The 15866-nt window shown below is 37.0% G+C and overlaps 2 protein-coding genes across 2 annotated transcripts; one reads left to right on the top strand and one right to left on the bottom strand.

Moving 5' to 3' along the window:
- The first annotated feature begins 6135 nt into the window (after positions 1-6135).
- LOC148933166 (uncharacterized) lies at positions 6136-7887 on the top strand. The gene is made up of 2 exons (XM_089058278.1): positions 6136-6872; positions 7217-7887. The coding sequence occupies exons 1-2, from the start codon at positions 6297-6299 to the stop codon at positions 7763-7765; spliced, it is 1125 nt and encodes a 374-aa protein (XP_088914404.1). The 5' UTR covers positions 6136-6296; the 3' UTR covers positions 7766-7887.
- Positions 7888-11732: 3845 nt separating this feature from the next.
- On the bottom strand, positions 11733-14420 carry LOC148933165 (uncharacterized). Its single transcript, XM_089059336.1, has one exon. It carries the CDS (start codon positions 14418-14420, stop codon positions 11733-11735), a length of 2688 nt encoding a protein of 895 aa, XP_088915462.1.
- Positions 14421-15866: the final 1446 nt, after the last annotated feature.

Genomic DNA, 15866 nt, shown 5'->3' with positions numbered 1-15866 from the left:
AGTATAATTGATGGTTCTGTTTTTCATTAAATTCAAACAAGTGTAGTAAACTAGAATAGCCTCTAAGAAATACAGGTATATATAATTAAACATCTAATCAGTGCGATAAATATGTCAGCCTAAATAAGTGATAAATAAAACTAACCAAGTCAAACTTGTTTACATAAATGATAAATCAAATAAAAATCGAACATAACAAAGAACAAAATGTTGATTATGAAATTACCATGGAATGACGCAACATGTTAAAATTTTAATATCTTGTCCCACATCGGCTTGGTGATGATCCTAGCTTCTCTATATAAGTGTGGATAACCCTCCCCCTTATGAGGCCTTTTAAGGGGTGAGTGGCCCATTTCTAATATGGTATCAGAGAAGGGCCCAAGTCGATGATGGTTTATCTCTTTATCTCTTCTCTTGCCTACCCACGTGATGGAAGTCCGATGTGTCATTCCGGCCCACACGTGTGGAGGCGTGTTAAAATTCTAATATCTTGTCTCACATCGGCTTGGTGATGATCCTATCTCTTCTATATAAGGATGGATAACCCTCCCCCTTATGAGACCTTTTAAGGGGTGAATGGCCCATTTCTAATACAACAATTTAGTGATTCGGACATTTATATGACGTTATAAGGATGGATAACCCTCCCCTTATGAGGCCTTTTAAGGGGTGAGTGACCCATTTCTAATACAACAATTTAGTGATTCGGACATTCATATGACGTTTGACGTATGTCTAATATACGGATAAGTATTAGGAGTACATAATTTATGTTCTCACATTAATTTCCATTTACAATTTTGTATTATTAGAGTGACTGATCAATTATTCTTCCGTCTCATAAAATGAGGTTCATCACATTAGGGAAAAATAAGTTGTTAAAAGTAGAAGTGGATATTTTTAGTAACGGACGAAAATGAAAGTAGTCTCTACTTTTATGACGTATGAGAACAAAAGAATATAAAAAATTAATGATAAAACATAGTAATATATTACAAGAAGAAAAAAAGAAGAAAAAAAAATGTATGTAAATGCTAGGGCCGACAGTGGAATATATACTTACAAAAATTGGATCGCCTAATTAATAGATTTATGGATTGAGTTGATATTTCGTGGGTGAGGGTGAAGCCCAAAGCCCAAATCTCTCTGAATTGCAGCTTGATTTATTAGTTAATGCACTTTTAAATTAATAAATCTCATTTTTTAAGCTTGACTAGTATCACACCCCGTGCTATGCACGGAATAAGGTATTTTCAGACATTGATTCGAGATTATAAATTAATTAACATGGTAAAATTAATTTAAGATATTGTTTATCAAAAGCTATAATTTAAGATTGCACCGGTGAGACACTTTCTAGTCGACCTTCATTTCATTGCAATATAGTGATCCTATACACTAAAAACCCAAACCCTGAAACCTAAATTCTAAACCCTTAACTTTAAAATATACTCATCATGACCAACAAATGAGGCTAATATCAATAAAATTCTCCCTCCGTCCCAGTGTAATTTTACTTTGTTGATCACTTATTCTATTTTGGGGGGCTTTAGATTTGTATTCAATATCTTATACTGGCTACTTGATAATCCTTACTGATAATATAGGCTTTTTTACCACAAGCTTAGCTGTAAATCTGAAGCTAAACAATTGTCTTAATAAGAGTAAAATATATACATTCGAATTCATTTTTTTGAAATTTTTAATAAGTAGAGCATTCATCCATATATAATGCTAGTACATGTGCCAATAAACCAATAATATATGTTGAGTGTCTATACAAATAAATTAAGAACAACTAAAATCCATAATAAAAAAACAAAAAAAGAAATAAAAAAAATAATAGCACCCACCACCACAACAAATGCATGAATGCAATCCCCATCTTCTCCATCATCTCACTCCCTTCCTTTCTATTGAAAAGAAAAGATATAACACAAATAAACAACTACAAATATAGTTTCGGCGTGGCCACTTTTGCTAGTCTCCAAAGGCTCCATCTTCTCGGATCACATATCCATCCTCCCCAATCTCAAGTTCTCCATCATCGATCACCGCATGCTCTCCTGTTTGTACATTACAAAAGGTTGTCTATTGACTCGTCTGTCGTGTTAAAATAAAGCACAACCCAATATATTTATAAGGCAAAAAAAGTAATTAGGATCATTTTTCAAAACATTTCACTGCTCATTTAAAAATAGAGAAGCCTTTACGACCTGGCTATGCACATTTACACTACACACAAATGAAAGAAAACAAATCGATCTTAATCATCTTTGGAGTGATGCCGACGGTCGAGTGATGGGCGAACATGGTTGTTTCCAGTTGCCGCTGCTCAGTTTAGAATTCGCCATTAATGTTTTTTCTTTATCTACCTGCGCTTGTCTCTTCATTTTAATGGTGCCAGTCATATTCACAATGGATTTCCAATTTCTTTCTTCAGGCCCTGCAATATGGAAATTTAAACCACTACAAATAAAAAGGCTACACTGTTCTAACTCTAGCTTTCTACCAAGATCTAAAAACATACGGTGTTTGTGTGTGTAGTGTGCATTTTATAGGGTGAAACTTAATGGCTTGAACGTGCTGGAATATGAAAGGATGTTACAACATTTATATTATAATCATAAATTTCTCTATTTAATATACAATATGTTGACGTCCATTGAAGTTTTTTGCTCTCTGATTTCAAAAAGTCACTTTTATAAGACCATGTTATAGTATGTGACTTTCAAATTGCACCGACGTAAATATTTGGAATTTGTTATATATGCATATAAATGAACAGTAATCATTTGAATTTAATATGCAACCATATAGTAGAAAAATTGTCGACCAATTGTTTTTGTATTTAAAACACATTATTGGGACTTGTCAATGCAAAGAGTTGTAACAGTTGATTTAATTACTAAAATGCCGGATGAATTTTTAAAATTGGATCTATAATCATTTTTTAAATGAAAAAAATTTGTAATGACATTTCCGAAAATACCTCCACAACTCTCCCTTTATATAAGTATAGATATAGATTTGAACCACTAATCTCTAACATAAATACTTAACTTAACACGTGTAATCTATTCTTCTCATATAAGTGGCGGAGTCAGGAAAAAAAATTAATAAGAACTTCAGTACTACTATATTTATTTATTTTTGTAGACATACCTATACTTAAAAAAAAAAATTGACAACGTTTTTTGGTAGCCATTTTTTCTGAAATTCCATTTCCTCGTCCTCCAACTTTCATTTTCTATACTTCACATTACTACATACGCAATTAGATAAGGGAAGAAAATAATTTTCAAAATCTTTTTGCAAGTTCGGCCTTAGCACTTATAGCAAATTAAGAAACAATTTTGTTAAGGTTTAAGCTCCTCTCCATTCTCTCCCCTAATTTATTGCATCCACTCGTGCACATATGCAGTGGTGGATCCATGATTCGGAAATGGAATGGACAGACATGACTTTTTGTCTTCGGAGGCATTTAGAGGGGGCGGAAATGAAAATTTTAGGTCTGGACAAGATAAAATTAGTCGTACGGGTGACGATTGCCCTCTCCCGCCCCGTAGATCCTGCACTGTGCACATGACATGATTATAATAGCATATTAATCACTGGAAATGATTCAAAGAAAAATTATTTGTTTAATCTGTAAAAACTATATAATAGTCTTTTCGTATCTTAAAAATATACTTTAAAATTTAGTGAAATTTAATGTGTAGTTGATAAATTACAATAGAAAAAATAAAAAATAAAAAGTTGAAATTGTGTTAGCGATATGTCATAAGTATATCTTTACTCTTATTATTATTAGTATAATGTATGATGAAAAAACTTCTCAAAAATAAGAGACTAATTTTGGAAGATGGAGTATTTCAACAATCTTCATAGATCTTAAAGTGAGTAGAAGCAATAGAAAAACAGCTACAGGACAATGGAGAAAGCATGGGAAGGGTGGTTATGAAAAAAATTATGATGGTATGCAAATTAGGACAAAAACATTGGATTCCATTCTAATCACAACAAATAAACCTAGGCAACTGCACATGTAGATGTCCAATAGGCCTCTGCCACGTAAGCCATCGCAGACACTTGTAGGATATCAACTAGACAAGAAAATAAAGATTTGATATTCTTCCACGTTTCGAATCAAAACTTTGAAATTGCATCACTTCCTCCCCATCCCTTCTACGTTTTCCTATACTTCAATTGACCACTTGATCTATTTAAATTAAAAGATATACACGGGATTGGATAAATAAACTTTGTTATTATGAAATACTAGTATAACTAGATGCATGTTGAAATAAATTATACTACTACATAAAATAAAATTGTTGTTTCATCTACGATTTGAATTTGTGTGTGCATAGTGCATACATCTACCAAATACCAAAAGAGATATAATTGCTGTAAATATTCATATTTTACAGGAAGAATTATTTTTATTTAAAATAGTTATTTTAATGTAATGCATGCGTGTAATTTGTCGTATTGGATTGATAATGTTGAAATGATGGGTACACCAACACAACATGAATTGATGACACAGTTGACTACTCTCTTGTATTTTGTCGGCCCCTCCTTTCATAACAAACAATAAATAATCCATTAATTATGCTCTAACTTAAGCTTTGATTGTAACTTCGTGGGAGATTGAGGCGCCGCAATTTCATCATCTCCCCTTAAATTTATATTTAGGAGATAAAAAACTGAAAGCATGATTAAAGGCCGCAAGTTTCACTTTCCCTTAATTGGTATCTGTGTGGCTTCCAGGAAATGTTACTCTAGCTATTTTTAATTGGTAGCAAATCAATTTAAAAAATGAAAGTTCTAATCTCATGCCAAAAATGTGAAATATAGCCATAACAATATACTATTATTATCATTATTATTATAAAAAAGTTCAAACTATTATAGTTTCACATCATATAGATATCATATGTGATATGTCTAATGTTATTATGCACTTTTCATTTTAGATTATAAATTTAGAACTAACTTTTTAATATAAAAAAACTAATATTTGAAGTGTAATAGTAAATTAAGTATTTAATAAGAAAGTACTTAATTAACTATAATATAGTAGTATTAATTAAACACTTTAATTTTTTTTTAAATAAAAAATAGTGCAAGTAGTTTGAGACACAATGACAGAAATAGTGCGAGTAACATGCGAAAGAGAGAGTATAAAAATAGTTATATGAAACTTTAGGGGTAAATAATGAAATAATTTTGTATTGGATTTTTCATAAATTAGAATGTACATAATAAATTGTTAAATTTGTATCAAATAAATATATGTAGCATTATTTATTAGTCATTATATTTCATCTTACACGCATATAAGTTATAACTAAATCAATGTGTGGTGGAATGTAACAAATACAGAAATACTGATAAACTCTAAAACACTTTTCTATACTTTGGCATCGGTATGGTATATGATTTCAAGCTTTATAATTACGTCAAAACATAGTACTATCAATTAGTACAATTTCAATAAGAAAGTAAATATAATAAGCTAGATTTTATATATGTAATGCTACACAATAGTAATAAACTAACACTGCTCGATTTGATTTCAGAGTCAATTATTCTGCCTTCTATTACTAGTAAGTTCAATAAATCCAATAGTTAACGAAACACAGTAATTAACTAATTAATTACCTGTTAAACAACAGTAGCAACACGACAAGAAACAGTCTGATGTGTACCTCCATCAATAATGCAGCAATTACATCACCAAAACCATGACTTTCATACTTTAACAATAATAATTAATTTAAGTAACTACTTATCCATCATCTAATTCGAGCTCCCCTATTATTTTTATATTTTATTCAAGCAAACCATAATTGCACTCAAGATTTTAAATCGACAATTTTGTGACCGAATACATCTCCCAAATATAAATTCTACTATAATGCAGGTAAATATATATGAATAGGACGCCCACCGACAGTTTTCACCAACTGCAAATTATTCAATTTATTCATAATTCACCACTCTCCGACATCCTTCAACAAAAACAAACTATACCATATAATAAAATAATATCGCTCCATGCATATTTATTTTTACATATTTTCCACCATTTTAAAATCACCGGTTAGAAGCATCCTTGCTTCTACGTGTTGTTTGTCATTTTCTCCAAATACATTGCTCCTTCATCTCTTTAAATCTACCTTCTCACCATATCCAACTTATTAGATCCCACAAAATTTAATCACATCAATTTCATTTCTCTTCCAATCACCAAAATTTAATCACATCAATTTCGTTTCAAGAGAATGTCTATCCAGCAAAGTTTTGCTCCATTAGAGCATCGCCCCATGTTGCTCAAAGATTTCCTCAAAGACGACACGACATCATCGTCGGTGTCGAAAAGGTCAACGGCGGTTTCATCAAGGTCAAACAAGCCCCACATCGTACTGCTCCGGAGCTGGTCGAGGAGGGCCGCCGCCACGAAGATCTCGGCCGTCCATAAAGTGATCAAGCTGCTCCAGTTTGCCTCCTCGAAATCGCCGGCGTCGGTTCTGCCGAGGACCATTTCGAGGAAGTTGACCGGAAAGAGGGTCAAAGCTGATGATAGCGACATCGTAGTAAGCGTGCCGGAAGTCAAAGTCAAAGTCAAAGACATCCTGCGGTGGAAATCGTTCAGGGACCTGGCGGAGGATGAACCTAGGCCGTTGGATTTCATGCCATCACCTCACCGGCGCGCCACCTCCTCCGCCGCTACAACCACCACCACCACCACGACTTCATGCAGCAAGAGATCGAGCTGGTGCGACAGTGATTTTACCGCGGAGGAGTTACCGCCATGGGGCGGTGAAAATGAAGACTTCTCCACCTTCAAGAATCCCAAGGTATTAATCAAACTAATTAAAACAATGTTATTTTATTAAAAACATTATCAATATATTACACGTAGGGTATCATACATATATTTGCATTAGGATAATTGAGAACAAATCCAAACAGTATACACTCTTTCCTGCTGATTTTTTTAAATTGCGAGACAAATCAGAATTTAACAAAAAAAAATCATGGTTTTTTCCGAAAATCTATCCATAATTTGATGCCCTTAGACTTATATTTAAAACCTTAGTACAATTTGTTCAAGTCACTTAAAGATAATCATACAAATTTAATTTGACACACCATGCATTATAAAATATGTTACATATCCTAATCTTGTTATTAATTGCAGGGAGATTGGTCATCATTTGAAGAATATGAGCAGCAAAGCCCTGTTTCAGTTCTTGATTCACCATTTCTACAAGTTCATCAGAAGTTCACTCATTTTCATCCAATTCTCGAAAATGTTCAAAGCGTAGACTCAAAATGCTCTCTCACACAAAGAGCTCAAGAGAGAACTACTCTCAAGGGAGAAATCGCTATTTACGAAGAGAAAGCAAGGCAGCTGTTGAGCCAAGTCGAAGAAGACGAAGATCTCCATGCCGACGAGGTTGAAGTGTTGTTGGATTTCTTTGTCGACGAACTTTCTAGAAATGGGAGGTTGAATTATGATGAGTTTGATTCTGAGCTTTTGAGGATTGCAAAGTCATGGATGTGTGGGGAGTTGGAGGAGTCCTATGAATGGGAGGTGGAGGAGGCAAGAGGTTCATTTGTAAAGGAGATGGAGAGAGGATATTGTTGGAAGAAATTTGAGGAAGAGAGGGAAGAGTTGTGTGAGGAATTGGAAGTTGGGGTGCTGAATTGTTTGTTAGATGATCTTGTTGCTGATTTTCTTTGCTAGATGAAATGAAAGAAGACATACTTAGATAATATAATAGATAAAAATGTGATATGGTATCTATTGATTGAGTCATAGAATTATCTGAGGTGTATCCAGAATCATAATTGAATTCGGACCCTATAATACCGTAATCTTATCGATGCACAACTAATTATTAGAAATAAACCTCAACATATGTTATTAATGTTTTTTTAGTACAATTGTATCTTTGTTCCTATGTGGTTATGTATATAATTTAAATATTAGTAAGAATTTTTGGTTCATGATTATTATAAGTAATTAATTTTTGTCATGTAAATACAAACAAAAATCCGGATTGACAATACACATGTAAAAATACGTCAAATAAGGAAACTATATGGGCTCCGATAAAATAAGTTGATTGTATGGGCTCACGTTTGGATCATTCAGCCATGTAAAGACTGAAAAATAAATGGGTTAATGTATGTACTGTGTACATACTACTAATTTTTAGAGCATCCGCAATGGTGCTTAGGCCAGCCATAGGCCAGCCATTCTCTCCTCTGCCACGTCGGCAACACTAAAAAAACCACCTGCCACGTCAGATTTAGTCCAGCCATAGGCCAGCCGCAATAAAAATAATTCAAAATATACTACATTTACGGAATTAAAATTGTGATATACAGAATTAAATTTACGACACATATACGGGAAAAATAATCCATTCCATTAAAAAAAAAGTACAAAGATTTTTAAAAAAAAACTACATGATTTTTTTTTTAAAAAAAAGGGCTTCAACACCTGAGCCCCGCCACTCTCTACTCCTCATCGCCGTCGCCGTCGTCCTCCTCGTCGCCGCCGCCGTCTCCGCCGCCGCTGAGCCCACCCGTGCGGGCAGTGGTTCTTATAGCCAGCCCTGATCTTCGCCCACATGTTGACGACCCGCTGGTTGTTCGCAACCAGTGGATCGTCGCACACCTCCAACCACCCCTTGGCCACCGCGGCGTACTCATCCTCCGTCCACTTCCTCCGGCCAGTGGCAGTGGGCTGCGATGACTCGCCGACCGCCTTGCCCTTCCCCTTCCCCTTCCCCCTCGTCTTCTTCCTCGGCGCGGCCGGCGTCGCTTGACTCAACTTTATTTTACCCAATTAATACCCGCAAGTGTACGGGGCTATCGTAGCAAACAGCAAGCAAGAGTATATCGTATCCCACAGAGACAATTAAGTGTAAACCTAAGTACCACGAACCAATTTCAACTACTATCCAGACGATCGAGAAGTTTGGTTTTAAACTAACAACTACTAAAAACATATAAAAACAGAGATTAAAATAAAACACTTAAACAAGAGAACAAAGAAACAAGTTGCAGATAAAGTTGAAGAAATATGCAGAATTCAAGGATCCGATGCACAACTCATAGCCTAACCCAATTGAAATCGATTTACCATTTAAAGTCTCCAGAATTGTTGAATCAATCACAAATATAGATTAAACCCCCTCCCGAGGTGAGAAATCCGTAGATTAGGTGTAATAATTGAAGTCCCCTTCTAATTCTTAGACCTAACTCCTAATAGTTCGATTAGATTAAAGATCCCACTCAAAACCTCAACTCTCCCGAGTTTTATTGAATTAAGGTGTGAATAATTCTTCTTTCAAGGTTAAATATTTCATCTCCCGATTAGTCTAAGAAACCCTACACTCCCAATTGGTGATCAAGCAATTGTTAGGAAAAAGCACAAGAATAATTCAAACAATTGCAAGAGCAAGATAAAAACGAAGTCAATTGGATTAAAACTATAAATCAATGCATCTTCACCAAGAATTCTACATAAAAGATGTTTAGCTACTCATGTTCATGGTAGAAAACAAATAGAAACAAGGAAAAACAGTGGAAATCATGATCCGAATTGCAATTGGTGGAAGAATTGAAGCTTGAATCTTCAATCTTCTTCCAAGAGTTCTTCACAAAGAGAGAGAGATGTGTTTTGTCGCTTGTCGAGAATGAATAGAATTGACCTAATTCTTCCTTCTTATTCCCCTCTTCAAAAATAGCGTTTCTGCTTTGAAAAACGTCAGATTGACGGACCCGGCCGGGTGGAATTAATCCACTGGAAATTCACCCGGCCGGGTGGGACTTCTTTGGTACTCTCTGGAATCTCGCAGGCATAATTACGCCACCCGGCCGGGTGGAATTATAGGGTAATAATTCACCCGGCCGGGTGAGATTTTCTGGACAGCGCAGTGTTCGTATAACGGCCATAACTTCTTCTACCGAACTCCGATTGAGGCGTGCGAGATACCCACGCGAAGCTCTTTCGAAGACGAAGAGATTGGTATGCATTAGGGGCTGATTGGACTTCAAAATCTCCCGTAAATATTGTCTCAAACCAAGGCTGCTGCACATCCGCATATTTTGTACCTTTTTCTACACATTCTTAACAAAATGGTCAACATACCAACATAATAGAGAAGTAGATATATACACGCCTAATAATAGACGAAATATGCTCAAATTCATACAAAACTACCCTCTAAAACCATGTAAAATCCAAGTATGTCAACTCCCCCAAACTTAAATAATTGCTAGTCCTCGAGCAATGCAGAAAAAGAACTAAAAGAAGACTTGGATTTAAAGGGGTTTAGACATCATCATTGTTTCAAAGAGTATGGAATACAAGAGCATATCAAAATACAAATTCTATCAAGTCAAGCCGTCGAGTGCACTTTTACTACTAACTCGTATATCACCTTGGATTCATGCTTCTCTCAAGATATGTGTATATGTATCTCACTCTCAAAAGTGTACGTATAGAAATAATACTCTCAAATCAAAATACAAGTAGTGTTTACCATAGGCTTGTTCCAAATCAAACATCTCCTCTACTATAATATGAAAGTGAATCTAAAATCAGAAAGGACTTTATTAAGGTTGTAATGTGGCTTTTTAGACGGTAGGGAACATTTTGGCTAAAGTGGCTGAGAAGTAAGAGAAGCCCAAGTACTCTCATATTACAAATCCCAACAAAAGACCATTTCTCATAACAAATCTTAGATAAGTAAGACTTTGTCGAACTTCTTCCTCCCATCCGGTCCCCACTTATTTAGAAACCCAACCAATAACTCTTCTAGACTTCGTCTAGCTTATACCTCCACAAATTTATTATTTTTTTTCCCTTATTCCTCTAGACTTCGTCTAGCTTATACCTCCGTTACATTTTTTTTTTTTTTTTTACAACGCCCCATATGTGCTTCCAAGTTTGTAGGCTTATCACTCTTGACGGTGACTTAACAAATATTTGACATTGTGACACTTTTTAGGCTAGGAGGGCTAACTAGGGATTAAGACAAAAATATATACACTTGTGAAGGGGAGAACAAAGAATGCCTAACGTCATCTCCTAAATTCACATTCACTATGTAGATTTAATATGATTAGGAGCAAGTTCTAGAAACAACAACAAGCATATGATAAAAAATCACACAAAAAAAAGTTTTGGCTCAAATCTCACTCAGGTAATAGCATGAATCAAGGCAAACAAGCAATTCGTTACTTATGCACCTATTACTCAAACTCTTAAGTCAAAGACCATGATAGCTTAAAAGATGGATGATGTTTTTATCATTAACAACTAGTCTTTACCCCAAGAAACCAAATTTTTTTTCACTTCAAGCCTCTAAATTTTCAATCAATCACAACCAAGCAAAACAATTCTATCCTAAAACAAAATAAAAAGCAACAAAAGACAACTAATCAATCTAAAGCAATAAGATAAGTACCTCGTTAGTATCCCTATCCACCATATCATCCCCCCAAACTTATTCAAAGCTATGCAAAGAATAAGTTTGAAAAATTGGTGGAGAAGGGAGACTTACATGGTATGAAAGCAACACAAAACACACCAAAAATAAACTAAAACGATAAAATTAAAAGTTACCTACTAGGGGTTACCTCCCCTACAGTGCCTTTGGTTATCGTCGTTGGCTCGACGTCCTCCATGAGCTGCATCATGTCACGCCATAAATGGTGGTGTTGGATTTTCTGCTAATCTTGGAAGCATAGGATCTCGCCAATCTCTTCTTCCACCAAGTATTCTTCAGAGCTCCATCAGAAATTTTGGTTTCCACTTCGGGTGAATTTTCAGCTTTTGTTTTCTTCTCTTTCACTTTGGCATTTGATGCAGTCTTTTCTTTAGAAATTGATCCACCACATGAACCAAACATCCACTGCGGCAAAGAGAAATCCCCAAATGTGGACTCAATTTCTTGTGCCTTTTGGACTTCTACAACATGCACAGCTTTGCACTCCTTCTTCGTAACCAGTTCCTCTTCCTCACGACTCTTCATAGCATTGTAGATAGATAAGATGTGGCGTTTGTTGCCCATATGAAGAGTGAGCTCTCCCCTCGCTATATCTATCAATGCTTTTCCCGTTGCAAGGAATGGACGCCCCAGGATAAGTGGTACATTCACGTCTTCTTCCATATCCAACACTACAAAATCGACGGGAAATATGAAGTCGTGTACCTTCACAAGAACGTCCTCAACAATTCCTTTAGGATAGGTGACGGTTCTATCTGCCATCTGCAGTGTGATTGTAGTCGGCTTGAGAGTGCCGATCTTCATCTTTCTGAAAAATGATAATGGCATCAAATTTATGCTCGCCCCCAGATCACAAAGTGCCTTTGTCTGTCTGTCATTTCCAATGAAGCATGAGATGTTGAAACTCCCAGGATCTTTAAGCTTGGCCGGTAGCTTTTTCTGAATTATGGCACTACAGTTTTCAGATATGTTCACCGTCTCATAGTCAGTCCACTTCTTCTTCTTGGAGAGCACATCTTTTAGGAACTTTGCATATGTAGGCATTTCTTGAAGTGCCTCCACCAATGGGATATTCAAGTTCACCTTCCTGAAGATGTCTAAGAACCTCGAGAACTGAGCATCTATCTTCTTCTTCTGAACACGTTGAGGATAAGGGATCCTCACTTCAGCTGGAGTATGAGCTGTATGTGGTGTGGGTGAAGGTATAGTCGTGTTCTCCTTAGGTGGAGTAGAAATTTGCACTGTCTCACCTTCTTCGACCAATTCATCCTCTTCAGCTCTCTTTTCTGCTACTCTACCCTCATTCTCGGATGGCATTGAAGGTCCCTCATAGTTTGTTCCACTCCTCAGATGTATAGCTTTGCAGTCCTTGGGATTGACACTGGTGGTAGCAGGGAATTTTCCCGATTGAGTAAGAGTACTCACAGTCTGGGAAATCTGGCTGATCTGAATATCAATGTTCTTCAAATGAGTGGCCATTCCTTGTACATCTGTCTCGACCTTCTCCATCCTCTGATTATTCTGCTCCATGACCTTATTAGATTGTAGCATGAAGGACTTGAGTATGTCCTCCGTGGTCATCTTCTTGGGGTCGTTCACCATCCCATCAGAGACTGTGAATCCCGGAGGAGGCTGCAGAGCATTATTTGGATTCCCGTAAGAGAGATTTGGATGCCCCTTGTTCCCATACTGGTTGTATCCTCCACCATTAAAGTTCGGGCATGAGTTATTGTAATACATGTTGCCCCCCTGCTGCACGTAATTCACATCCTCCATACTTCCTTGGGGCTCTTGTGACGGTTGCCTCATCGCCATGCAGTCAAATTTCATGGTTAAGGCATCCAGCTTGTCGGATAAGGTGCTCATTGTATCATGATCCGTGGTAGAAGCCACCCTATGCACCTTACTCCTTTCGTTGCTCCATCCTTCATCACTGGATGCAAGCTCTTCAATCACCTCCATCGCCTCTTCCTCTCCTTTCTTGAGAAGATTACCTCCCGCGCTGAGATTTAACTCCCGTTGTGCTTCAGGTATACATCCCTTGAAGAGTGTAATGACTTGCACTGTTGGGGATAAGCCATGATTGGGACACCTCTTCAGCAGGGCCTTGAATCTCCCCCATGCATCTTTAATAGTCTCCGCAGGAATCATCTGGAAGGAAATGATCTCGTGTTGCCTCTTAATAGCCTCACTAGGGGGATAGAACTTCTCCAGGAATTTGTGGACCATCTGGTCCCATGTTCTAATGGACCCCGGTGTCAAACTCTCGAGCCAATCCTTTGCCGCGTCTTCCAAAGAAAAAGGAAACAGTCTCAATCGGATCTGATCATCTGTCACTCCATTCATTTTCGTCGTGTTGCAGATCTGAATGAACTTGGTAATATGCTTGTTAGGGTCATCTGAGGATTTGCCCCTAAAAGCATTATTTTCCGCCATCTGGATCAGTCCTGGTTTCAGCTCAAAGTTGTTGGCGTCAATATTGTTAAATACAGTTGGGTTTGCCACTCCGTGGTATACATATTGATTCTGCACCGGCACAGCTGGTTCACGATTAACCTGTCGACGCAATTCCTCCAGCTGTCGTAGGAGCTCAGCATTAGTGGGAGGAGGGGGTGGTGGGCCATTGTTGCCTCCGTTGTTGTTCCCTTCTTCGTTCTCCATCAGAAAAGGAGAATCGGGATCAAGCTGAAGATGATCCTGAACTGGTGATCGAATAGGTGAGAGGTCCCTCCGATCTGAAGATGCTCCTACGCGGTTTGGCGAAGAAGCTTGAATCTTCTTTGTGAGTCTCCTATATGCGTTCCTCTTCCGGTTCGATGCTTCGATCTCAGAGTCGAAAGGTTCTAGAGGCAAGCCTTTAGAACGTGTGTGCATACACCTGAATAAGAAACACAATTGTGAGAACTCGAAAAATTAAAAGAAACGAAAAAAAATAAAAATAAAGCAGTAATGTCTGAAGTAGTAGTCTTGATTATTATCACGATATCAAGCTATATAACACAAAAATCATCCCCGGCAACGGCGCCAAAAACTTGACTCAACTTTATTTTACCCAATTAATACCCGCAAGTGTACGGGGCTATCGTAGCAAACAGCAAGCAAGAGTATATCGTATCCCACAGAGACAATTAAGTGTAAACCTAAGTACCACGAACCAATTTCAACTACTATCCAGACGATCGAGAAGTTTGGTTTTAAACTAACAACTACTAAAAACATATAAAAACAGAGATTAAAATAAAACACTTAAACAAGAGAACAAAGAAACAAGTTGCAGATAAAGTTGAAGAAATATGCAGAATTCAAGGATCCGATGCACAACTCATAGCCTAACCCAATTGAAATCGATTTACCATTTAAAGTCTCCAGAATTGTTGAATCAATCACAAATATAGATTAAACCCCCTCCCGAGGTGAGAAATCCGTAGATTAGGTGTAATAATTGAAGTCCCCTTCTAATTCTTAGACCTAACTCCTAATAGTTCGATTAGATTAAAGATCCCACTCAAAACCTCAACTCTCCCGAGTTTTATTGAATTAAGGTGTGAATAATTCTTCTTTCAAGGTTAAATATTTCATCTCCCGATTAGTCTAAGAAACCCTACACTCCCAATTGGTGATCAAGCAATTGTTAGGAAAAAGCACAAGAATAATTCAAACAATTGCAAGAGCAAGATAAAAACGAAGTCAATTGGATTAAAACTATAAATCAATGCATCTTCACCAAGAATTCTACATAAAAGATGTTTAGCTACTCATGTTCATGGTAGAAAACAAATAGAAACAAGGAAAAACAGTGGAAATCATGATCCGAATTGCAATTGGTGGAAGAATTGAAGCTTGAATCTTCAATCTTCTTCCAAGAGTTCTTCACAAAGAGAGAGAGATGTGTTTTGTCGCTTGTCGAGAATGAATAGAATTGACCTAATTCTTCCTTCTTATTCCCCTCTTCAAAAATAGCGTTTCTGCTTTGAAAAACGTCAGATTGACGGACCCGGCCGGGTGGAATTAATCCACTGGAAATTCACCCGGCCGGGTGGGACTTCTTTGGTACTCTCTGGAATCTCGCAGGCATAATTACGCCACCCGGCCGGGTGGAATTATAGGGTAATAATTCACCCGGCCGGGTGAGATTTTCTGGACAGCGCAGTGTTCGTATAACGGCCATAACTTCTTCTACCGAACTCCGATTGAGGCGTGCGAGATACCCACGCGAAGCTCTTTCGAAGACGAAGAGATTGGTATGCATTAGGGGCTGATTGGACTTCAAAATCTCCCGTAAATATTGTCTCAAACCAAGGCTGCTGCACATCCGCATAT

The sequence above is a fragment of the Salvia hispanica genome, chromosome 1, assembly GCF_029641045.1.
Source record: "Salvia hispanica isolate PSC_SH4W2 chromosome 1, Shi_PSC_v1, whole genome shotgun sequence".
Lineage (NCBI taxonomy): Eukaryota > Viridiplantae > Streptophyta > Magnoliopsida > Lamiales > Lamiaceae > Salvia > Salvia hispanica.
The sequence above is the reverse complement of the archived record's forward strand: the minus strand, read 5'-3'. Positions and strand labels throughout refer to the sequence as shown.

Excerpts from the sequence above, each read along its gene's own strand:
- LOC148933166 (XM_089058278.1), top strand. The coding sequence starts at position 6,297 with ATGTCTATCCAGCAAAGTTTTGCTCCATTAGAGCATCGCCCCATGTTG. Across the intron at positions 6,873-7,216 it reads CCACCTTCAAGAATCCCAAG|GGAGATTGGTCATCATTTGA; the intron begins GTATTAATCAAA and ends TATTAATTGCAG.
- LOC148933165 (XM_089059336.1), bottom strand. The coding sequence starts at position 14,420 with ATGCACACACGTTCTAAAGGCTTGCCTCTAGAACCTTTCGACTCTGAG.